The 26,374-nt window shown below is 32.8% G+C and overlaps 2 protein-coding genes, 1 long non-coding RNA gene and 1 pseudogene across 5 annotated transcripts; 3 read left to right on the top strand and 1 right to left on the bottom strand.

Annotated features, from left to right (window-relative positions):
- Positions 1–4,795: 4,795 nt before the first annotated feature.
- LOC146912801 (uncharacterized) lies at positions 4,796–8,569 on the top strand. Of its 2 annotated transcripts, XR_015013132.1 has the most exons (3): positions 4,820–5,368; positions 7,865–8,011; positions 8,097–8,569. It is a non-coding gene; the product is annotated as an uncharacterized LOC146912801 (long non-coding RNA). The 2 variants fall into 2 exon arrangements; XR_015013131.1 differs by having other exon boundaries at positions 4,796–5,368; positions 7,865–8,569.
- An 811-nt stretch (positions 8,570–9,380) lies between these two features.
- LOC146912802 (receptor-like protein EIX2) lies at positions 9,381–12,756 on the top strand (annotated as a pseudogene). The gene is made up of 2 exons (XR_015013134.1): positions 9,381–12,372; positions 12,509–12,756. The product of XR_015013134.1 is annotated as a receptor-like protein EIX2 (transcript).
- Positions 12,757–17,209: 4,453 nt separating this feature from the next.
- On the top strand, positions 17,210–20,450 carry LOC146912803 (receptor-like protein EIX2). The gene has a single exon (XM_085716132.1). The coding sequence runs from the start codon at positions 17,342–17,344 to the stop codon at positions 20,273–20,275; it is 2,934 nt and encodes a 977-aa protein (XP_085572258.1). The 5' UTR covers positions 17,210–17,341; the 3' UTR covers positions 20,276–20,450.
- Positions 20,451–23,205: 2,755 nt separating this feature from the next.
- LOC146912804 (receptor-like protein EIX2) lies at positions 23,206–25,928 on the bottom strand. Its single transcript, XM_085716134.1, has one exon. The coding sequence runs from the start codon at positions 25,725–25,727 to the stop codon at positions 23,226–23,228; it is 2,502 nt and encodes an 833-aa protein (XP_085572260.1). The 5' UTR covers positions 25,728–25,928; the 3' UTR covers positions 23,206–23,225.
- Between the last annotated feature and the right edge of the window lie 446 nt (positions 25,929–26,374).

Below are 26,374 nucleotides of genomic sequence, written 5' to 3' on the forward strand. Positions count from 1 at the left end.
AAGCCAAATATTGTTTAAGTGGTCTTATAAAGCATAAGCTTATTATATATCCAATTATATAAATTTGGAAATAATTTAAAATTTATTTACTGGTACTCGTTTATATTAACAAGGTTGTACATACCATTAATGCTTGTTTATTTATCTTATCTATATTAAAAAGTTGTATCTAAGCTGGTTTTGAACAAAGTACTTTTGAAAAGATTGAGGTTGACAAAAAAATTAGGAAGAGAATTTACATTTTTCACTCTTAACACAATCTTGAGTTTTACCTTGTTTTCATCTATATTCTTGTAATAGAGATGTGAAAACGCGAGATGGAAAGAAACATGAAATAGAGATGACAAGAAAAATGCAGGATACGACGATCACAGGCCACCACAAGTGTTTTCAATGACCAAGATATCACCAGGATACGATAATCACAGGCCACCGCATTCTCCATCGAGGATTATCCATAAGCCTTGTTAGCCATTACCGAATTATTTACTTCCCGATCAAATTATGCAGAGAACATATTTGTATGCTCATTAAATGCAATCATAGAAATACAAGCTGAACTTTTATCTATAATTTAAGAGATGTTAAAAACATATCTAATTACCTATTACCATATATATGCAGAATGTCCATTATAGATTTCAAAAGTAAGTATATAAAATATTTGCAATGTCTCTCAATTGATGCTAAAGTTTTCTTCCACTTAGTTAGAAACCAAAACATCTTTCTCACCTATCTTTATTAATATGATGATATAGTGTAACTCCCTTTCATTCAACTTGAGTTCGGATTGGGTTCCACCTTCAAACTTGAAACACTATGTGTCATCATGCACATTGGGTCCTAAATTTCAAACATGGCTCAAAATTCAAAGGGAACTCATTGATCAAGATATCTCTAATAACAGTATTTCAGATTCATTCCATAAATAGTTTTGGAATTTATCTTCGAGTTTGGAATTTGAATGTTTCACATAACAAACTCAATGGTGGCTTGCCAAAATCATTTCCATGTACGAAAGTAAGTTATGCCTATGATCAGGTGTGGGATTTTAGTTTCAACAATTTGAATGGATCACTTCCTCCTTTTCCAAAACCGCGTTATATTTCCCTGATGAAGCAAAACTAACAGGGGAAGCAGGGCTGCTGTGGTAAATGGGATCTGCTTTCGTAATGTTATTACCACAACAATCAACAGTACGATTGAAAAGATATCGAAGAAAATACTCGGTATAAGTATTGTAAAAATCTGCGCACCTATTGTTGTACAATTTGATTTATACTTATGCAATATCAATATTTGTTTGTGTTGTGACAAGTATAAGATGCGTTAGAAATCTCATATTGTTTGGCAAGTTTGAACCCTCGAAAATCATCATCAGAAACGATAGTCAGGATACCCTAATCTATTGCACAATGATTGCCTTCTAGAAAGAATATGTGAGATAGTGAATCGGATATTTTTAATTAATTCAACTCAGTTCAACCCATAGTCACATAATTCGCGGTTCGTTCCGGTACGCGGTACGGGTACGGGTTCGCGGTACGCGACAGGAGAAGAATTCGGTACGTATAGGGGTATACAGCTTCGGTACGCTCCGGTTCGTAGTAGTAATAATACCTAAATAAATATTACTAGCTATAAAAAAAAGTATTTTTTTTACCTAATTTCTTCTACCAAGTTTCTCACTCTCCACTCTTTGTTCATGTTCTTCTCACTCAGTCCTCAACTCATGGTGATTCATTTTATATTTACTTTGTAGTCTAAACCTTTTTTCAACCAATCAGCGGTAACCATGCTTTGGTACGCTTGGTTCGCTGGTTTGTGCGTACCAATACGCCGAAGTACCCGAATTCGGTACTCACGTACCAATTCGCAATTCTCCCTTGATTACAAGAATTATGTGACTATGGTTCAACCACATATTTATTAATCTCCAAAGAACCAGACCCTGATTCTTCAAAGCAAGAGTAACCAATTGAGCTGCCGACTCGACACTAATAGAGGTCATGTGCTTGAAAAATGGTGTACCTAAAACATTAAATCTTCAGACACTAGTATTATAAACGAGGCTTCTTGTTGTGAATTCTCTCTAATATCACACCAATAAAATATTTGATGTGTGGACAAAAAATAATCGAGCAACCAATATCAACATGGGAACAATTATAAACACAAGCAAAAGTAAAAAACAACGAGAGAAAAGAAAGAGAGAACACGCGAAATTTGTTTACCAGTTCGGTCCAATACTGACTAGTCTGGGAATGAGAGCATCCCTCCGTCCCACTATAATGATGAGTAACTTTACAAAAGAGATATCAAAGGGGTACAAGAATAAGTCTTCAAACCTAATTCTACCCAAAGTCTCAATCTCTTCCCGTGACTAAGAGACTCAATCCTAACATTGTCTCCCAAGGTGAATCAATCCCAACCCTAGTGTCTCTCGCTTAGAGAAATCACTCTCTAAACCCTAGTTTGTTGTCTCGCTTAGAGAAATCACTCTCTAAACCCTAGTTTGTTGTTTGTTTTTAAACCCTTGTTTTCAGACTCTCTACCTCTCTCTAGGTTTCATCTGATACAAGGTTTATATTTATAGTAAAAGTATCCCTAAACAAAATGGAAAAAATCTGAGCCCAAAAATACGATTATGTTTTATTTTAAGCTGGCAAATTCGAGCCCCGAATTTTCAAGTAAAGAAAAGGCTGAAAAACACAGCCAAATTCGGCCACCGAGTTTGGCTATTCCAGAAACCAACTTTGAGTCACTTTCACAACACTTCTAAAAGTAAGTAGATGAGCTTGGGGCAGATTTTAATTTTTTTTCTCCTATATGTGTAAATCTGTGTATTTAGAATCTCATTATCTTCAATAAAAAACGAAAACAAAATTGTACTCCGAATCCAATGAGTAAATCCTTCATAGTTACAAAATAAGTCGAGCGTAAGGCTTTTCTATCAAGTATTTTTTTTTTTTTTTTATCGATGTTAGAATATGAGGTCTTTTAACAATTTTTTTTAATTATTATTTTGTTTTTTTGAGGTATAAGAAAATTGTTTTCACGACTTACCCTTAAACCAACCGGTTTCATCATGTGATCATAGAAGAATAATTGTGAAGACTTAGTGGTATTGACTTTTTTTTTTGAGAGAAGACTTAGTGGTATTGACTTGAAATTTAGGAATGTACTCCTCTTCAATGTTTTAAGTTCGATTCTCTCTAATGCTAATTTAAGGGGATTAATTTAGCTCCTTAAAAAAAATTGTGAAGAGCTAAAAAGTTAAAGCTAGATTTTCCAGATGCAAAGAAATTTCTAAGAAGTTCATGATTTTTAAGGGTGGGATCCACTTAGATGGGAGGAAGTAGCTGCCTTGACTTGTGAGCAAGACTCGTTGACTTCGAACAATTTTTAATGAGTAAACTATCAATTTAGTCTTTGTCTTTATAAGTTATTCTCAAATTAGTTTATGACTCTATTAATATTTTAAAATAGTATATGTCTTTGTTAAAATGTCAAAAGTTTCTTAATTTGATCCATGTCTCTATGTTTTTGTCACATGACAAGACACTGAATTGAGAAATTGTCGATAAAGAGATGGACTATTTTGAAATATGTCAAAAGTTTCTCAATTAGATTCATGTCTCTATGTTTTTGTCATATGACGAGGGACTTAATTGAGAAACTTTTGACAAAGACAGAGACTATATTTTGAAATATTAATAGAATCGGGAACTAATTTGAGAATGACTACTTACAAAGACATGGACCAATTTGATGGTTTACTCAATTTTTAATTGACAGAAGTATAATACTCTAATTTTTATATCAAGACATGTTCAATAATAATATTATTATTAAATTTCTGGAAAAAGTAGTACATGAAGAGAAAGAAAGTAGTACAAACATACACAGATAAGGAAATTGATCATTTGGTTGTGGTCACCACCACAGCCATATGCAATAATAACATTTGAACATCAATAAACAGTACTAGAAGGCAAAGTAAGTGGAGTTTGAAAAGTTTCACATGGTAGCAAAGAAAATGGTAGAAGCAACATACTAGAAGGGATCGATATTGAAGGATGATTGAAAACCCGTATGCATTGTCTCCTCCAATATACGATAGTTTTCATACAAATTATCACTTTATTCATTGTTGTTGTCTTTTGCTATAATACTATAATTTTCATGGTCCAATTTAGCTTTATTAACAATACGATAGTAAATTCATTGAGGAAGAATAACAAGAATAAAAAATGGCTTCATCGGAAGGTTGCTTTTCATCCATGAAACATTCACAGCATTGTGCAATCATATTAAACTAAGGTAATCAACTTAAGTTGATAATTCTGTTGTGATTCATAGAAAAATCAAGTGATTTAATCTTTATTGAGATTGTATTAGTTTTAAGTAATATTTTATTAATTTTAGTAGAGTATGAGGTTTTTTTATCAAGTAATTTTGTTTATCAATCGTAGAATATGAGGTCTTTAATCAATTTTTTAAATTTCAATTACATTTTACGAGGTTTAAGACAATTGCCTTGATTATCCTTAGACCAACATGTTTCATAATGTGACCATACAAGAATAACGTGCATTGAAGAGTTAAAAAGTTAAAGATAAATAGACTTGATGCAATATAAAAAAAAATAATATTAGATATCAAAAAAAGATTGTCATTATGCAAGGAAATTTCTAAAAAGTGAGAATTTATAAGCGTGGGATCCACTTAGATGGGAGGAAGCAAACTTGTTGTGCGCAAGACATGTTGAATTGACTCATCATAGAATGACACATCAGTCATTTATCTTATTTTCTTTTTTGAAGGAACATGTAACTTATTATCATAAAGCAAAAGTCTTGCTCATCACACAAGTTTGATTTCTAGTCTCCAACTAGAAATCAAGACAAACTGACATGTCCCTAATGAAGATGAAGATAAGCTCATAACCTTTGGGTTTATGTTAGCTTATGTTATGCATGTCGTTGAAGAATTTGTAGTATGCATGTCTCCATGATGTTTTTATAACCAGAGTTCCACAAACTCCCCAAAATCCAACAAAAAAATCAAGCCCTAAGCTAACATAAAATTCAAAGGTTATGAGCTTAACTAGAAATCAAGACAAACATGTCCTTAATGAAGATGAAGATGAAGATGAAGATAAGCTCGTAACTTTTTGAGTTTTAAGTTAGCCTGTATAACTTGGTTTCATAATTGGATTTTGGGAAGTTTTTGAATTTCTAGTGATAAAACATCATGGAGACATGCCTATTTCAAATTCTTCAACAACATGAATGATTGGATCCATTTCGCACTAGCAGTTTTTGCAAATAGGTTGAAGAAGAGATTCCAAGTTGAAAACTCACTGGTAAATTCCTTATGATATGCCTTATATTTTATTTTTCAATAACACATAAGCACATAATTAGTGTATATTATCATATATATATATATATATATATATATATATATATATATATATATATATAAGTTTTTTTTAAAGTAAGTTTATTTATAATTTGGCCCATATATTATTAATTGACATGATGTATTTTTTATTTTTTTTATAAACAATTAAGAGAGTGATATGTTACAATGTCTTCATCAATATATGTTTTAATTGGACTTTTAAAAACATTAACATACTTCTAATATTGATGAAGTATTACAATTTGACTCCAAGAGTATTTTGAGTGCCTTATATACACTATTCATCAATATATTAAAAAAATCGTCTAGAATACACCATTTATATGTTTATTCATCAATATTAGAAGTATTACAATTTGACTCCAAGAGTATTTTGAGTGCATGAAGACATTTTTTTGGTGTATATTTTCGGTTCTTACTTCTAACTAAACTACTTTTATGTGTATTGTTGTTTAAATCCTCGTCTACTATGGAAAATAAATATGTATGTTAATGTATTATTTTTCTTTTTATCATATTTTTGTTACATGAAATCATTTTTTATTTGTTTAAAGCACATTAGATTTTGAATGGAGATTATGTCTTTTACCTATAAGAAAATGTTAGTTAGAACTCTTTGGTTATCTTTTAGTTCAATTCAGTTTCCTACTATAAGTTATTATTAATCAACAGTATGATTGGAAAGATATCGAAGCAAGTACTCGATATAAGTATTGTAAAAATCTGCCCTCCTATTTTTGTACAATTTGATTTATACTTATGCAATATCAATATTTGTTTGTGTTGTGACAAGTATAAGTTGAGTTAGAAATCTCATATTGTTTGACAAGCTTGAGCCGTTGAAAATCATCATCAGAAACGATAGTCCGGATAACCCTAATCTACCACGGTTAAATAAACACAAGAAGGGATAAAGTCTCGCCAAATACAATTTTGGAGTTCAAAGGAAGCAATCTTATTGCACAATGATTGCCTTCTATAGAAAGATATTAGAAATAACGAATCAGATTCTTCAAAGCAAGAGTAACCAAATTGAACTGCTTACTCGACACTATAAATGGTGTATTCTAGACGATTTTTTATTTTTTATTTTTGTCCCAAATTGGAGTCAAATTGTAATACTTCTAATACCATACACGTAAAAATCTCCCCACCTATATGTGTAAACCAGTGTATTTAAGATCTCATTATCTTCAATAAAAAAACGAAAACAAAATTGTATTTCGAATCCAATCAGTAAATCTTTCATGGTCGCAAAATTGTGGTCATAAATTTTGGACACATTCGCCTAAAAATAGTTTTGGGCACATTCATAAAAAAGCAAAATATAAAATTATTTTTTTGATTATTTTTTTTTTGCTAAGCAAGGAGTAATGGCCGACATCGGGAGGAAACACCGACATACCAACTAGGTTGGCATCTATGAAACCTCCGTCCTATGCCGCCAAACTCTAAAAATTTATTAAAAAAAGGAAAAAAAATATACAAGAAGAGGGGGGACTAGGCCAAAACCCTCAGAAGAAAAACAAAAAAAAAATGCTGAAAAAAACTACTACAGACTAAGACAATCTGTAGTTAAACAAACCAATTCTATTACTAAGAAATCCAGATGTCAGCCGGAAGAGATTCTAACCAAATAGAACTTTGAATCCCATGACTCATACTCATCAATTTGTCCGCACAGCTGATACGGACATTCCAATATAACAGAATCATTTGGAAGATGGAAGAGGACCCTTTGCGCGGGTTTGATAGGACGTGCCAAGGACAGGCTTTTTACGAGCTTGCTTCTGCGCCTTGGTAAGAACTTGGGTGAATCCTTCATCAGCCATTCGTTGATCATATTCACGGATTCTAGCCCATAAATCAAGACCATCTTTTTGATTATTTTTGAAATAATTAAAAAATAAAATATAGAATTTATATTTTGTGAGTTGTCTTTTTCTTTTTTTTTTATCAAGATTTCGTGAATATGTCTAAAAGATTTATATTTGGTCTTAGAGATGGCCCAACATATTTTAAGACAAGACTTTTTAAAGCTTGTTTTTTAAGCTCATGATAGTACTTTAGTAAAATTACATTATGTTAATTTTAATTAAATTTTTATTAAGTGTTAGACACACAATCATATATTAAACTAAGGTAATCAACTTAAGTTGATAATTCTTTTGTCAAAAAAAAAAAAAAAACTTAAGTTGATAATTCTGTTGTGATTAGAAGAAAAAACAAGTGATTTAATCTTTATTGAGATAGTATTATTTTTAGTAGAGGATAAGACTTTTTTATCAAGTTATTTTTTTTTTATCGATGGTAGAATATGAGGTCTTTAAACATTGTTTTTTAATTTTTATTTTATTTTGTAAGGTTGAAAACAATTAATTGTTTTAATGACCTTTACCCTTAAACCAACCGGTTTGATCATGTGATCATATAGGAATAATTTAAGTTAAAGATGATGGATTGTCACGATGCAAAGAAATTTCTAAAAGTTTCAGAAATTTTAAGGGTGGGATCCATTTAGGCAGCTGTCTTGACTTGTGAGCAAGACTCGTTGACTTGGAACAATTTTTAATTGACACAGGTATAATACTATTATGATTTTTTATCAAGACATGTTTAATATTATTATTATTTAATTTTCTCAAAAAAGTATTATTATCGAATAGATTAAAGACCTCATACAAGATTTGGAAACCCCCTAGGGGCTATGTTGATGCTGGACACTATAGATACCTCATTGATTTGGTGGAGAATGTTGAGTACACAGCTTCTGTCCCTCCTTACGAGGAGGTTATTGTTGAGCCACAATGGGTCAGACAGATTCCGGACCCACTTCAGATCATCGACAACATTAGGCATAGAGTGGATAGTGCTATGGAGGTTCCTGATGTGTTTTCAAATTCTCTCATTGCCGGCATTATGGATGGCATCCAGTCGGAGCATAACATGATGCCGTAGGAGCCGGTTCCGCGAAGGAGGACTAGGAGCCATAGTACAAATGAGTAGGCTTTTTTTTAGTGTTTTTCTGACATTTGTATATATTTAGATGCTTTTTTTGACACTTTGATGGATATGGATGTAATATATTTACATTTGCGTGTTTACCTTTTTTTTTTATGACATTTTGGTTAATTTTTTATTTATTTTGCGTATTTAAATTTTGAATGTATGTATGTATGTATGAATGGATCAATTATTGCATGAAAGGATGAGTACATGAATGAAAATGATGGAATGGATGTATGGAAGTATGAATGAATGAATGAATGAATGAAATTAGGGGAAAAAAGCCAAAACAATTGTTTTGATGCTGGACACCGGCCCTACGTGACTTAAGTCACGCTGGATTACAACCTACGTGAGTTAAGTCATATTGATGCGTAGTGAGAGTGACTTAATTCACGTGGATGCAACGTGACTTTGGTTTAACATCTGCGTGACTTAAATCATACTGGAGATATTTTCGTCAGTTTGTATGAGAGTGAGCAAATCTTGATGGAAGAAAAGCAATTTTCTAAGAATAATTGTGACGAGCTAAAAAGTTAAAGATAGATTGTCACGATGCAAAGAAATTTCTAACAAGTTCAGAATTTTTAAGAGTGGGATCCATTTAGTGGGGAGGAAGCAGCTGCCTTGACTTGTGAGCAAGACTCGTTGACTTGGAACAACTTTTAATTGGCACAGGTATAATACTATAATTTTTTATCAAGACATGTTTAATATTATTATTATTAAATTTTCTCAAAAAAGTATTATTATAAAATGATCCATCAAACATTTAACTTATTATCATAAAGCAAAAGTCTTGCCCATAACACAAGTTTGATTGACTTAAAGATGTGTGGATTATGGCAACCGAAGAAACAACAAGGAAAGTGTACCTAGCTGTTTTCAATAGATGTGTGATTTTGCTGTCTACAAATATGAACCTAGTTTATCCTCAATTCTTCATTCCACTTCACAATTCATTTAACTACTTTATCTATTATTCTCATTTATTGGAATAATAACAACAATGCTTTATTGTGGGTACGATTTTCTCTTATGTTTGGTGGCCATTCTAAACATCAATTTGTTGTTATGTGCAGAAAGTTTTTATACAAATAAGTGTGTGGAGACTGAGAGGAAAGCTCTCCTCAAGTTTAAAGATTCTATCATTCTTGGAAGGGGTAGCCTTTCATCATGGAAAGGTGAAGAATGTTGCAAATGGGAAGGAATTTCATGTGATAATTTAACTGCTCATGTAACCAGTTTGAATCTCTTTCCTTCAGATGACACTAAAGCATTGCGAGGTAAGTTAGATTCTTCAATATGTGAACTGCAACATCTTACTTCTTTAAATCTCGGTTTTAATCGCTTAGAAGGAAAGATACCAAAGTGCATTGGTTCACTTGATAAGTTGATAGTGTTGAATCTTCGCCATAACAAATTTGTTAGTTTCATTCCTCCTAGTCTAGGGAACCTTTCAAATTTGCATACTCTTGACCTTGGATTTAATCACTTGAGTGCAAATGACCTTGAATGGATTTCTCACATCCCTAATTTGCACGCTCTTGATCTATCTTATATGAATCTCAGTCTAGCAGTTGATTGGTTGTCGTCAATAAGTAAAATTCCTTCTCTGTTTGAACTTCATTTAAGCGGTTGTGGGCTCAATCGAGTCAATCCTATACCTATTCTCGAGTTGATTAATGTTAGCAAAACCCTCATACAACTTGATCTCTCAAATAATGAACTCCAGGGTAGCATACTAAAATCTTTTCAGAATATGTCACAACTGGGATTGTTAAAACTAAACTCGAATAAATTATCTGGCAATCTTAGTGACATCATACCACAATTGTGTTCTGCAGAAAATGAATTAAGAGTTTTGGATCTAAGCGATAACCCATTCAATGTGAGGCCACTTCCCAATTTTTCATGTTTTCCATTTTTGGAGACATTAAATCTTCGAAATACCAATGTTGTCGGGCCATTTCCAAAATCACTTGGTAATATGCCTTCACTTGCAACTCTATATCTTTCCAAAAATCATTTGAATGGTGTGGATATCATTGATGATGCATCTCTACCAACCATACAAGATCTAGATCTCAGTTTTAACGAATTGACTGGATCACAAACACTCTTTGAGATAACTAAACTTACCTCATTACAATCACTAGAACTCTCCCATAATCAGTTGAGTGGACCAATTCCACATACAATTGGCCAATTTTCTAGTCTAAATGAGTTACGTCTCTCTTCAAATAAGTTAAATGGTGTCATTAATGAAACACATCTATCAAACTTATCTGAATTGAAATATTTTGATGTGTCTCAAAATTCACTTTCATTCAACTTGAGTTCAAAATGGGTTCCACCTTTCAAACTAGAAACACTACATGCATCATCATGCACATTGGGTCCTAAATTTCCACTATGGCTCAAAAATCAAAGGGACCTTAGTGAACTAGATATCTCTAATAGTGGTATTTCAGATTCGTTCCCTAAATGGTTTTGGAATTTAACTTCAAGTTTGGAATACTTGAATGTTTCACATAACAAAATGAATGGACCTTTTCCAAAATCACTTCCCAATACAAAAGCATATTATGATTTTATTGTGGTGTGGGATTTTAGTTTCAACAATTTGAATGGTTCATTGCCTCCATTTCCAAAAATGCATTCTCTATTTCTCTCAAATAATATGTTTACGGGGTCCCTGTCTTCTTTTTGTACATCCTCATCTCATCTCATAGTTTAGTTTATTTGGATTTGTCTAGTAATTTTCTAGCGGGGCAACTTTCAGATTGTTGGGAGAAGTTTCAATTTTTAGTAGTTCTAAATTTGGCAAAGAATAATTTATTAGGAAAATTGCCCAATTCATTTGCTGCTTTACGAAAAATTGAATCGCTTCATTTAAATAATAACAACTTCTCCGGTGAAATTCCATCTTTGATCCTTTCTCACAAGTTGAAACTAATTGATGTTGGAGATAACAATCTCCAAGGATCGTTACCTATTTGGATAGGCCATCATCTTCATCAATTGATTGTTTTACGTCTGCGTGCAAATAAGTTCCAAGGAAGCATTCCTACAAGTATGTGCAATCTATCGCTTCTTCAAATATTAGATCTCTCTCAAAACAACATAACAGGGGGAATACCACAATGCTTCAGTCACATAGTTGCTTTATCAAATTTAAAGTCTCCAAGAAACATATTTCACCATTGGTCTGTTACAGTCTCTGATGACAATGAAGTGTATGAAATTGGCTCCTTCAATGATAAAGAAACATTGGCATGGAAAGGATCAAATAGAGAATATGAGAAAATTCTTGGATTGATGACAATCATTGATCTTTCGTGCAACCACTTAACCGGAGAGATACCTCAAAGTATAACAAAACTCGTGGCATTAGCTGGTTTAAACCTTTCAAGGAATAATCTCACAGGATTAATTCCCAAAAACATTGGTCATATGGAAATGTTAGAATCACTTGATTTGTCAAAAAACCATCTTTCTGGAAGAATGCCAATAAGCTTTTCGAATTTGACATTTCTTAGTTACATGAACTTGTCGTTCAACAACTTAGAAGGAAAAATTCCACTTGGCACTCAACTACAAACTTTTGATCCCTCTTCGTATGTGGGGAATAATCGACTTTGTGGCCCACCACTCATAAATCTCTGCCCTGGCGATGTGACTTCCCCAACTAGAAGTCAAGAGAAACATCTCCCAGATGAAGATGAAGATAAGCTCATAACCTTTGGGTTTTATGTTAGCTTAGGGCTTGGTTTTTTTGTTGGATTTTGGGGAGTTTGTGGAACTCTAGGGATAAAAACATCATGGAGACATACCTATTTCAAATTTTTCAACAACATGAATCGTTGGATCCATGTCACACTAGCAGTTTCTGTAAACAGGTTGAAAAATAGATTTCAAGTCCAAGACTAACGGGTAAATTCCTTATTAATATACCTTCTATATATTGTATCATTATAATGCATGCTTGATGTTTGAAAAAGTAAAGTTATTTATAAGTTTCACACACATAATATTAGTTTAAATGATGTACTTTTATCAATAATTGTAGGCAAAAGCTTCAATTGAAAGAGTGATATCTTCATCAATATATGCTCCATTTGGAACAAGCATGTTAAATCCAAGAGTATTCTTTGGGGTTCTCTTCAGCCATCACCATTGTTCTTTATATACTATTTAGTGCAGGAAGTTATCTTTCTTGGTGTGTATTTTAGATTCTTACTAAACTACTTTCTTGTGTATTGTTGTTGAACGAAGATTATCTTTTACCTATATGAGCACATGATAGTTTTTAGTAAATTCATAGTTATGTTAATTTCTAAAATTTGAACCCTAAACATCATTGTTAACACTCTAATTACAATGCATTATAGATTATCAATGATGAAGCTCCCTGCTTAAGACCACTAAACAATTTCCTGACATTAATATGTTTGTACAGTACATAGACAAATATGGTATACCTGAAACGTCTTATGTTTCAGACATTCAAATTAATATACCTGGAAACCTGATGCACCTATTAAGAAATAAAGGACAACCTACATTTTAATAGTACCTTGAAGAATATGCAACTCCAACAAGATATGCAACTCCAAGAGTTATGCGATGAGGTTCTTTCCAATTGTTGGAATTTCAAGCCCAACTATAAAGTAAAAATAAAAAACACATTAAACATAAGTCATGAGATCAGGAGCTTATTTATAAAACTGAGTAGAGAAGAAGAAAAATCAATGAAACAAGTCTTCTTTTTTGTTAGCTGTCAACACGGCCCTAACAAATAATATGTTTACAGGATCCCTATCTTCTTTTTGTACATCCTCATCTCATAGTTTAATTTATTTGGACTTGCTATGGCGCCGCCATGGCTGATATTTGATAAGACTGCATTAAAATCAATTGTTCAATTGATTCGTATAAATGAACTTATTAAAAATCAAACATAAAAGATATTTCTGCTTTGGCAACATGTAAAATTTATTTGTGAAGAGTCAAAATAAAATCCCTTGGTAAGTCATCATTCAATATCACTAGGAGAAGTTATCACAATAAATAACCTTATGCCATTGGTAATGGACGTTATCCCTCATCGCTCGAGCCTCTCATGCACAATGAATTGTTGTCGCACTGCATGCTCTATCGATTCATTGGTTCCGGCTCTTGATCGATTTTGATTTTGGGAGGAAAAGAAAAACTTGAGAAAACTTGAAGTGATACACGAAGAAAATTGTATCCGCACACAGAATGATACTATGTAAGGATCCATGTTTGCTCATTGTATATATTTGATTGATCCTTTAGTAGTATCCATGATTAAAAACAAAAAGGTTTAAACAAGAACCTGATTCAAATATAACTAATTATTCATCATTATTAGGTACTTTATAATTCTGAGCTACGTAAACTCTGTCAACAGTTTCTGCTATAAAAGAAAAGCAATTCTTGATTATACCAATTGTTGCTCCCGCGGCCACAACCAAGAGAATCACTGTAAGGATCAGTCAAAATTAGAGGTGGGATTATAACCTGATTTATACAGATTTGGTTGCCACACGATTCAAATGAAAATTAAAGATGAAAATAAGCTCGTAACCTTTTGGTTTTATGTTTGCTTAGGGCTTGGTTTTTTCGTTGGATTTTGGGGAGTTTGTCAAACTTTAGTTAGAAAAACATCATGGAGACATGCCTATTTCAAATTTGATGTTTTTATTAATAAAAATTAGAGAATAAATACAACATTTTATTAAAATTTAGGGGAAATTACATTTACCTCCCCCGAGGTCTTCTTAAATAACACAAACATCCCCTTTAGTTTCAAAATAGACACCAACCTCCCTCAAGTTCTCATAAAATAAATAAAAACCTCCCTTACCATTTAACACCGTTTGTTACACCGTTAATTAATTATATTTCCTCCAACGTTATTCTCCTTTGTTGCACACTTTGTTCTTATGATATATATGTTGGATTAATACGTTCTACCCTTTTTCGTTCTTCACACATGTGTATTTTGTTATGTTCAAATCCCTTGTGATATTTTTCCAATCGCAGGCTTATGCTGTGTTTTTTATTCCAATTTTAATTTAATGGGTAAAGTTTTGAGTTCGTCTGCAGGCTTGTCATCACCTGCAAATCCAGCGTCCACCCATGCAGAATAGCCTCCCTCATGTTAACAAGATGTTGAAATCCCTGCGTTTACCACATCATAGTGATGCAGAAAATATTAAGATCTTATTAAAGTTGTAGTTTTTTTTTTGTTGCAATTTATGATTAAAAGTTTATATCAAGATGATCTAAATAATCGTAATTCTTTTAGGGGAAATAAAAATAAAGTAACGAGTAGCAATACTCAAGATTGAGAATTTGAGGTTGATAATAGTCATAGACTTACAGAATTATGGAGATCAACGCAGGCTCGACTTGATCTTCCACCACTATTGCAAACCTGAATTTGTAATCCATTATATAGTCACACCTATTATGAATTAATAAGAAGGTGCTGCTGGTGGGATAAGAATGACTTAAAACCATGGAAATATAACTAACTGCTCCAAGATAGTGTGAGCTTCAACCATTCTGGGTTTTTATTGTAATTAACGGTGAAATAAACACAGTTAAGTGACAGGGGAGGTTTTTATTTATTTGATGAAAATTTAAGAGAGTTCAGTGTTTATTTTAAAATTAGAGGGGATGTTTGTGTTATTTAAGGAAACCTCAGGGGAGGTCAATGTAATTTCCCCTAAAATTTATTAAAAATAGTGAAGTTCACCATTGAACTGGATTCATATTCTAAGCGCCTTAATTTAAATGTTGAAGCTAACCATGCTTCTTCAGATAGCATAAATTTGGAAGCGATATCGTCAATACAAGTCCATCCAGTGCATTCACTGGGCTCTGTTTTGAACAAGATTGTGATGGATTATATTGAGAAAATTCAAAAGGCTTGGCAGTAGGTGATGTCTCAACTTCTAATGATAATGAGGATGGGTTTACTCCTTTGATAATAAAGAAAGGTAAGAAAATGCAGGTAAAATTAGCTCGTGCAACTGGGACACATAACACCCATTCTAGGGGTAATATTCCATCAAGTTCCTAATGAAGTTCCTAATGTGTTATGACTTTCATGATTTTTCTTGGTTGGATACCCTCCCACAGGTTCTTTATGGGAACTTTTACAGGGATTGTTGTAATCTTCTGAATTCTTGAAATTATTTCTTGTTTCATGCCCAATTGATGACTCACATGAACCAACAAATGCATTGTGTTGAATTGGTTAAAATTTGATTCAAAATCATAGAATTTATTTGTTAAATCTAAACTAATTAAATTTAAATGAGTTGAACAGTGGATATGGCGAATATAGATCCAACCCTATTATATCTACTAGTGAAAAGAAGAATAACAGTGCCCATCTATTTGCTCTTATATTGTACTTAGTTGTATATACTAACTTTGATATATACCAAGATCAAATACTGCTGTCAAATAAGTTTAAAATAATATTTGTTTACGGTAAATAAAATAGTTTAAATAAAGAGTTATGCTAACAGTGCATTGTTTAAAGAATCCATTATATGAAATTTTATTTTAAAAATATAAGTCAAACACATATTAAACTAAGGGTCATGCTAACCGGTGCTCCCGGAGCACTGGTTAAGGAAGCCAAAAAATGAAATTGTAAGTCAAAATGAATACTTTTTAAGCTTTTAATGCATTGACTACACAACTTTTAATGCAAAATACTACTTCTTCCGATCCGTTTTATAAGAAACAAATTGGTCAACCAACGTTGATGTATTTGGTTGATAATATAGACAAAATACATCAACTTTTATTGACCAATTTATTTCTTATAAAAAGGACCGGAGGAAGTACTATATTTGACTCTTAACTAGTGCCCTCGAGGCACCGGTTAGCATTTCTCTTAAACTAATAATTACATAAGTTTCTATGCAATAGTTACTACTTTTAGTTGCTTAAACAATATCTCAAGGACACTTGTTAACATTTCCCTAAAATAAACGAAAAGGACGAAAAAATATAGTAACATCAAAATTACATACTCCCTTTATTATATATAATAATAAATACCTTTAGATGGGAGGGAGCAACTGTCCGGCCTAGTTCTCAAGATTCATTGACTTCAAACTATTATATTTTTTTTCCAATGACTATTTTTTTCAAGTTGATAGTGACTATTATAAATTAGTTTTTTTTGACTATACACTACTAGAAAAGGCAAAATTAGAGAGGGAAATTAGAGACGGAAAAAATAAAATCGCTCACAAATTATTTGATCGTTAAATTTAGTGACGGAATTAGAGAGGGATTACATGTTTTCCCTCTCTAAATTTCCCTCACTAATTTTTGTTTTTCTTGTAGTGATACTAATATATATTATTTAACATAGTCATTATCGACATTATTGTTTACGGTCATTATATACATATATAATACTACTAATTTTTCTTTCAAAACAAAAATACTACTATATTTTATATCATGACACACAAACAAACACACATATATATTGAATCAGCGCAATATTATTAACACCTAGCTTGTTTAAGACACACAAAACTGGGAAAAAGGAAACAAACAAAAGGCCGGACGTACACATAAAATATTGTTATCATTATATAATGACACATCACACATTTAACTTATTATTATCTTGACTTGAATTTGATTTAGGTTTGGATTATATGACACCCGAAGAAACAACCAGGAAAGTAGACATTTTCAATGGATGTGTGCTATTTTGCAGTCTATAAATTAATATGACCCTTGCTTATCATTATTCCACTTCAAAATTCAGTTAACTGCTCTATCTCTTTGATTGGAATATCAGAAAAGTATTTCAAAGGGAGTTGAGTAGATCACAATGCTTCATTGTGTGTTTCATTTTTTATATTGTATGGTGGTCATTTTATGCATCAGTTTGTTATGTGCTGAAAGCATACATATGAACAAGTGCATGGTGACAGAGAGGAGAGCTCTCGTCAAGTTTAAAGATGCTCTCATTCTTCAAAGGGGTGGCCTTTCATCATGGGAAGATGAAGATTGTTGCAAATGGGAAGGTATTTCATGTGATAATTTCACTCATCATGTAACCAGTTTGGATCTCTTTGCTTTCGGATTGAGCGGTAAGTTAGATTCTTCAATATGTGAACAGAAACATCTTACTTCTTTAAATCTTGGTCATAATAACTTAGAAGGAAATATTCCAAAGTGCATTGGTTCACTTGGTCAACTGATAGAGTTGAATCTTGATTTTAATTACTTAGAAGGAAAGATACCAAAAAGCATTGGGTCACTTGGTAACTTGATAGAGTTGAATCTTAATGGTAATGATCTTGTTGGTGTCATTCCTCCTAGTCTTGGGAACCTTTCGAATTTGCAAACTCTTGAACTTGGATTTAATGACTTGACTGCAAATGACCTTGAATGGCTTTCTCACCTCCCTAACTTGAGATACTTGGATCTGTCAAGTTCGAATCTTAGTCTAGCAGTTGATTGGTTGTCATCAATAAGCAAAATTCATTCTATGTCTGAACTTCATTTAGACCTTTGTGGTCTCCATCAAATCACTCCTAAATCTATTCCCCACATGAATGCTTCCATTTCTTTAAAATCTCTCACACTTGAATATAATGGTTTAGACTCCTCCATTGTGCCATGGGTGATTAATGTTAGCAAAATCCTCACACATCTTGACCTCTCACGTAATGAACTCCAGGGTAGCATACTAAAATCCTTTAGAAACATGTCTAAACTGCAAGAGTTACGACTAGACTCCAATAAATTGTCTGGCAAACTTAGTGACAATATACAACAGTTGTGCTATGTGAAAAATGGTTTAAAGAATTTGGATCTAAGCAATAACCCATTCAATGCGAGCCCACTTCCCCCCAATTTTTCATGTTTTCCATTTTTGGAGACATTAAATCTTCAGAATACCAATGTTGTCAGTTATAACAAATTGAATGAATCACAGCCACTATTTGAGATTACAAAACTTGTTTCATTAGAAACACTTGATCTATCCCATAATCAATTGAGTGGGCCATTACCACATACAATTGCTCAACTTTCCAGTCTTACAAAATTGTATCTCTCTTCAAATAAGTTGAGCGGTGTCATTAATGAACTGCATCTATCAAACTTATCTCAATTGAAAATTTTGGACATGTCTCACAATTCCCTTTCATTTAACTTGAGTTCAAATTGGGTTCCACCTTTCAAACTAGAAACACTACTTGCATCATCATGCACATTAGGTCCTAAATTTCCAACGTGGCTCAAAAATCAAGGAGAACTTAAGATTCTTGACATCTCTCATAATGGTATTTCTGATTCATTTCCTAAATGGTTTTGGAAGCTATCTTTGAGTTTGCGATACTTGAATGTTTCACATAACATACTTAAAGGAGTGTTGCCAAAATCATTTACAAGAACAAAAGTATATCATGATTACGATCATGAGTGGGATCTATGGGATTTTAGTTTCAATAATCCGAATGGTTCATTGCCTGCTTTTCCAGAACTACGTGGTCTATTTCTCTCAAATAATATGTTTATAGGGTCCCTGTCTTCTTTTTGTACATCTTTCTCTCATAGTTTAACTTATTTGGACATGTCTAGTAATTTGCTAGAGGGGCAGCTTTCTGATTGTTGGGGAAAGTTTCAATCTTTAGAAGTTCTAAATTTGGCCAAAAATAATTTATTAGGAAAATTGCCCAACTCATTTGGTGCTTTACAAAAAATTGAATCGCTTCATTTAAATGATAACAACTTCTCCGGGGAAATTCCATCTTTGATCCTTTGCCCCAACTTGAAAGTAATCGATGTTGGAGATAATAATCTACATGGGTCGTTACCTGTGTGGATAGGTCATCATCTTCGTCAGTTGATTGTTTTATGTCTGCGGGCAAATAAGTTCCAAGGAAGCATTCCAACAAGTATGTGCAATCTATCGCTTCTTCAAATACTGGATCTCTCTCAAAACAATATAACAGGGGGAATACCACAATGCCTCGGTCACATAATCGCTTTATCAAATTTGACGTCACCAAGAAACATACTTAACCATTGGTCAGTAACATTCTCTGTGGACAATGAAGTGGATGAAGCTGTCATCTTCAATGACAAGGAAATATTGGCATGGAAAGGATCAAACAGAGAATATGGAAAAAATCTTGGATTGATGACAATGATTGATCTTTCTTGCAACCACTTAACCGGAGAGATACCTCAAAGTATAACAAAACTCGTGGCATTAAATAGTCTAAACCTTTCAAGGAATAATCTCACAGGATTAATTCCCACCAACATTGGTCATATGGAAAGGTTAGAATCACTCGACTTGTCAAGCAATCATCTTTATGGAGGAATGCCAACAAGCTTTTCAAATTTGACATTTCTTAGTTACATGAACTTGTCTTTCAACAACTTAGAAGGGGAAATTCCACTAGGCACTCAACTACAAACTTTTGATCCCTCTTCGTTTATGGGGAATGGTAGACTTTGTGGTCCACCACTCATAAATCTTTGCCCAAGCGATGGAATTTCTCCAACTAGAAGCCAAGACAAACATGTTAACAACGAAGATGAGGATAAGCTTATAACCTTTGGGTTTTATGTTAGCTTGGTGATTGGTTTTTTTGTTGGATTTTGGGGAGTTTGTGGAACTCTTGTGATAAAAACATCATGGAGACATGCCTATTTCAAATTTTTCAACAACATGAAGGATTGGATTCATGTCACACTAGAAGCTATTGTAAATAGGTTGAAGAAGAGATTTCAATTCAAAGATTAACTGGTAAATTCCTTCTATCTTGAGCTATCATCTTTAATTCTCTACTTATGTACTATAGAATGCAAGGAGACAACTTTCTTGTGTTTTGTTGTTTAAACCCTCGTGTACTACTATAGAAATAAAATATGTAAGTGAATGGTTTACTTGTCTTTTTATAATATTTTGTTACATTAAATAATTTTTTTATTTGTTTAATAAGTAGTGGATTTTGAACGGAGATTATGTCCTCTTTTTTTATTTATTTATTTTAAAAAAATGGCAGCAAAGCCTTTTTAAAATTGATTAAATAAAAAGAAGAGAAACTACAAGCATGTGTGACTAGGCCAAAACACAAGGTAAATAGTCAGGGGCATAAACAACATTTGTCTCGTTAAAAATCTTACCCAATGATATAAAACCTATATGAAGGAAAATCGAGTGCAAAGCAAACAAAAGTTTGAGCCTTTAAAAAACATCACGAGAAACGCAAAGGAAAAAGTCCCACCAAACAATAAAATTATTTTGGAGCCCAATGGAAGCAATCTTGTCTTCATAACAATTGCCTTATAGGAAGATATGAAAAATAATGAATCAGATATTTTTAATTAACTCAACACAGTTTCTCCAAGGAATCAGAGCATGATTTCTGAAAGCAAGAGTAACCAATTGAGCTGCTTACTCCACACTACTTATAAATTTTCAGACAATAGAGGTGTGCTTTAGAAATGGTTTACCTAAAACACTAATTATTTTCATACAAGAGTATATATTTACAAGACAATATGATTATTTTCATTTTTACTTTCTAGCTCTTATGTAATATCACGTACTAGTTGTAGAATTAAAATTAATGTTGGTTTATTTACATTACATCGAGATTGAAATTTTTTGCCAAATAGATGCTACTATTGAGCTGCATGTGTGAAAAATAATTCCAGATTCATGTATATTTCAACTACATGTAGATTTAGATTACGAAGGAAACAGAGACCTTCATGTTCAATTTTGTGTCAAACACCTGGAACACATATCTTACAACATGTTGACTCAAGTCGATTTCGACACAAACACGGGCGAATCTTGCTCTGTCCACATTCAACACTCTTTAATTAACCTTAATAGGTTGTCCACTTTTGAGGCCATAACCAAGAGAATGCTCTCGCCATCATAAATAAAATTCATTCTTGGAAATCTCACCCAACTGAGCGTCTTCTCAATTTTTGCTATAAATGAATTGAAATCTGTACTCCACGTCAAAACTGCCAATAATAATCGAATATCATTCACGAACCTACTTTGATCACCTTCTCTCTACCATTTTCATGATTAAACATTACCATATAGAAGCCATTGTAGATATTCAAGAGTTCAAAATCTCCCACTAGTTTCCACGTATTTGCAAGTTTGATCTTCATGGTCATGAATCCTAGAACATTAGAGATCTCCCAATAGTTTGACAATAAGCGCCTCCTTCCAAGAACATTAGAGATCGAATAAATTCCCATCATTTGACATCATCAGAAGAAGTTGATTACCCACATGAGATCTTAGGCAAATAGGTGATGATTGACGGGTTGGTTCGTCAGTCTATCGATAGACATGTGTTACCACTTATGGACGTTTGGTCGAGTCCAGAAGAGTCCAATGAACAATTGACTATAATGTTGAATAGATTACGATGTTATAATTTTTGTAGAATAAAATGCATTTTCAAAAAATTGCAAATTTATTTTATATTTCATGGCCCGATCACTCGACCTGATTATCTCACGCAATATCAGATTGAATGACTGGTTTGGTTCAAAGTTGATAAGTTGGATAAAATATTTAGCGAAAACCATCATCACCTATATGTGTAAACCAGTGTATTTAGGATCTCATTATCTTCAAGAAAAGAAGAAGAAAAAAAATTGTACTACGAACCCAATGAGTAAGTGTTCCATGATCACAAAATTGTGGTCATAAGTTTTGAGCACATTCACCTAAAAAAAGTTATGGGCACATTCATAAAATAATATATAAAATAAACTTTTTGATTATTTTTTAAATAATTAAAAGAATAAAATATAGAATTACTAAAATTTTGTGAGTGTGTAATTTTATCAATATTTTGTGATTATGTCTAAAATATTTATAATTAGTTGAAATCACTTGATAAGTGTTTTAAGGATATGCAACCGATTTTTTCTCGAGTCCATTGAAGAGTACAAAAGTCCTAAAAACATCAAACTTAGTCAAAGCACAACGGAGATGAGGCATTTAAGTCGTATTCCATGTTTCTCTCGTCACTAACCAAAATAAATTATGACATTGAACTTACTTAACTATTGATTTAAAGAACATTTTTACTGATAAAAAAAATTAACCTAGTTTTCAACATTACAGACAAGGATGGCAAAAAAGGTCGCCCGCGGGTAACTGTGGTTAAAATTCACCATGGACACATGGCGGATAGCTTAACGAGTATTCACAAGTATAATAAACAGATATTTGATATTTGATATACTATAGAGTGTTGGAAGTTAGAGTATTTTTATTGCCAAAAAAAAATGCTAAAATTAACATTACTACTAATTTACTAAAAATTTACAGAATTAATATAACAAAAATAGAATTAAAAGACACAGAAAATATGCATAGACATAACTTCGTTCCATGGCACATAAGGATTTATACAGCAAATATCTGATAAAGTAGTTCAGTAAAAACATAAAAACATAAGATGATGATAACTCATAAGAGATAAATGTAGTAAAACAGTACACAAAGAATACTCTTGGATGTAACATGCATCTTTCAAATAGAACATTTATTGATGGAGACACTGCAACATATCACTCTCTCACATGAAGAAAATTTACCTGCAAATAAAGAGAAAAAAAAAAGATTTCATCTCACCTGATATTCAGTGTGTACAAATTACAAATATCAATAAGGGATAAGTAGAAGGTATAAATAAGGGATTTACCTGTTAGTCTTGGACTTGGAATTTATTTTTCAACCTGTTTATAAAAACTGCTAGTGTAACATGAATCCAATCATTCATGTTCTTGAAGAATTGAAAATAAACATGTCTCCATGATGTTTTTATCACAAGAGTTCCACAAACTCCCCAAAATCCAACAAAAAAACCAATCCCCAAGGTAACATAAAACCCAAAGGTTATGAGCTTGTCTTCGTCTTCAATATGGACATGTTTGTCAAGGCTTCTAGTTGAAGAAATCACATCGCCAGGGCAAAGATTTATGAGTGGCGGGCCACAAAGTCCATTATTCCCCACATATGTAGAAGGATCAAAAGATTGTAGTTGAGTGCTTAGTGGAATTTTCCCTTCTAAATTGTTGAAAGACAAGTTCATGTAACTAAGAAATGTCAAATTCGAAAAGCTTGTTGGCATTCTACCCGAAAGATAGTTTCTTGACAAGTCGAGTGATTCCAACATTTCCATATGACCAATGTTGTTGGGAATTAATCCTGTGAGATGATTTCCTGAAAGGTTCAAACCAACTAATACCACAAGTTTTGTTATACTTTGTGGTATCACTCCGGTTAAGTGGTTGCAAGAAAGATCAATGGTTGCCATCAATCCAAGATTTTTTCCATATTCCCTGTTTGATCCTTTCAATGCCAATATTTCCTTGTCATTGAAGGTGCCAACCTCATACTCTTCATTGTTTAGAAAGCCAAGTGTGAATGAGATATAGTGGAAACTTTTTCTTGGAGAGTTCAAATTAGATAAAGCAAGTATGTCACCTAAGCATTCTGGTATTTTCCCTGTAATATTGTTTTCAGAGAGATCCAATACTTGAAGAAATGATAGGTTACACATACTTGTAGGAATATTTCCTTGGAACTTATTTGCTCGTAGACGTAAAACAGTCAACTGATGAAGATAAGAGCCTATCCACATTGGTAATATTCCTTGGAGATTGTTATCCCCGAGATCAATTAGGGATAAGCTGCTGCAAAGGGTTAAAGGTGGAATTTCTCCCGAAAAGTTATTGTTATTTAAGTGAATCGACTCAATATGTCGTAAAGAGCCAATTGAGCTGGGTATTTCTCCTGATAATTTATTTTTTGCCAAATTCAAAACTTCTAGCATTTCAAATTTATTCCAACAATTTGAAAGTTGACCCTCTAGCAAGTTACTTGACAAATCCAAATAAGTTAAAACCAGAGACGAGGATGCACAAAAAGAAGATAAAGACTCTGTAAACATATTACTTGAGAGAAATAGAGCGTACAACTCTGGAAAAGGAGGTAGTGAACCATTCAAATTGTTGAAACTAAAATCCCACACATTCTCAAATATTACTTTAATACTTGTAAATGACTTTGGCAAAGGTCCATTAAGTTTGTTATGTGAAACATTCAAGTATTGTAAACTCGAAGAGAGATTCCAAAACCATTTAGGAAATGAATCCGAAATACCACAATTAGAGATGTCGAGATTCATAAGTTCCCCTTGATGTTTGAGCCATAAAGGAAATTTAGGACCTAATGTGCATGAAGATGCATATAGTGTTTCTAGTTTGAAAGGTGCAACCCAATCTGAACTCAAGTTGAATGAAAGTGAATTTTGAGTCACATCCAAAATTGTCAATTTAGATAAGTTTGATAAATGCACTTCATTAATGACACCGTTCAACTTATTGGAAGAGAGAAGTAACTCATTTAGATTAGAAAGTTGGCCAATTGTATGTGGAAATGGTCCACTCAATTGATTGTGAGATAGATCAAATGACTCTAATGAAGCAAGTTTGGTTATCTCTAATAGTGGCATCGATCCATTCAATTGGTTAAAACTGAGGTCTAGAGTCGTTATCGTCGATAGATATTCACCATCAATGATATCCACGCCATTCAAATGATTATGAGAAAGATCTAAATTTTTGAGAAAAGACGAGTGGACAAATGATTTAGGTAATATGCCAACGACATTGGTATTTCGAAGAGATAATGTGTCCAATGATGAAAAATATGAAACATCTGGAAGTGACCCAGGTTCGAATGGGTTATCACTTAGATCTAAACTCTCTAAAACAGTTTTTGCACAACACAGTTGTTGTATGTTGTCACTGAGTTGGCCAGACAGTTTGTTGGAGTGCATTTGTAACACTTTCAGTTGACACATACTCCTAAAGTATTTTGGTATGCTACCGTGGAGTTCATTATCTGAGAGATCAAGATTTGTAAGGAATTTGCCAACATTAATCACCCATAGAAGAATGGAAGAGTTTAAACAATTTTCTCGAAGATCAAGGGATTTCAGAGAAATTGAAGTGTTCATGTAGGAAATAGATTTAGGCGTGACTTGATGGAGCCCACAACCGAGTAAATGAAGTTCAGACAAAGATGGAATTTTGGTTATTGATGACAACCAATCAACAGCTAGAGTGAGATTCACATATGATAGATCAAGGTATCTCAAATTAGAGAGATGAGAAAGCCATTCAAGGTCATTTGAAATCATATAATAATTATATGAAAGGTCAAGAGTTTGCAAATTGGACAGGTTCCCTAGACTAGTAGGAATGACACCAACAAGTTCGTTACCTTGAAGAGACAATTCTACCAGTTGACCAAGTGAACCAATGCATTTTGGTATCTTTCCTTCCAAGTAGTTATTACCAAGATTTAAAGAAGTAAGATGTTGAAGTTCACATATTGAAGAATCTAACATACCTCGCAATGCTTTAGTATAATCAAAAGCTTTGATATCCAAACTGGTTACATGACCATGTTATACCCTAATTTTGGACCTAAAAATACTAGTCAATTTTTCTTTTCTTGCATTATAAGTCATTTGAACTGTCTCTGATCAATTGCATCTTTCTCTGCATTTCATTTCAATATTGTTTGCAAAAATTCACATGCAAGGGTATTTTAGTCATTTCCTGTGTCAAATTTCTTTCAGTCTTTCAAAATTTTGTTTGAGTCCTTTCAAGTAGTGTGAATAAGTCTCTGTTTCATTCTATTTCTAAATCTGTTTTAAAAAATTGCATTTGAAGTCATTTTTGAGTCAGTTTTGCCCCTAGGGGCATTTTAGTCTTTTCAAGTGTCAAAGTACTGTTTAAATCCTAAAAACTGTCTCTGAGTCTTTTACTTTTGCTTGTATGA

Source organism: Medicago sativa, chromosome 6 (assembly GCF_051527215.1).
Source record: "Medicago sativa cultivar Bolivia chromosome 6, Bolivia_mono, whole genome shotgun sequence".
Classification (NCBI taxonomy): Eukaryota; Viridiplantae; Streptophyta; class Magnoliopsida; order Fabales; family Fabaceae; genus Medicago; species Medicago sativa.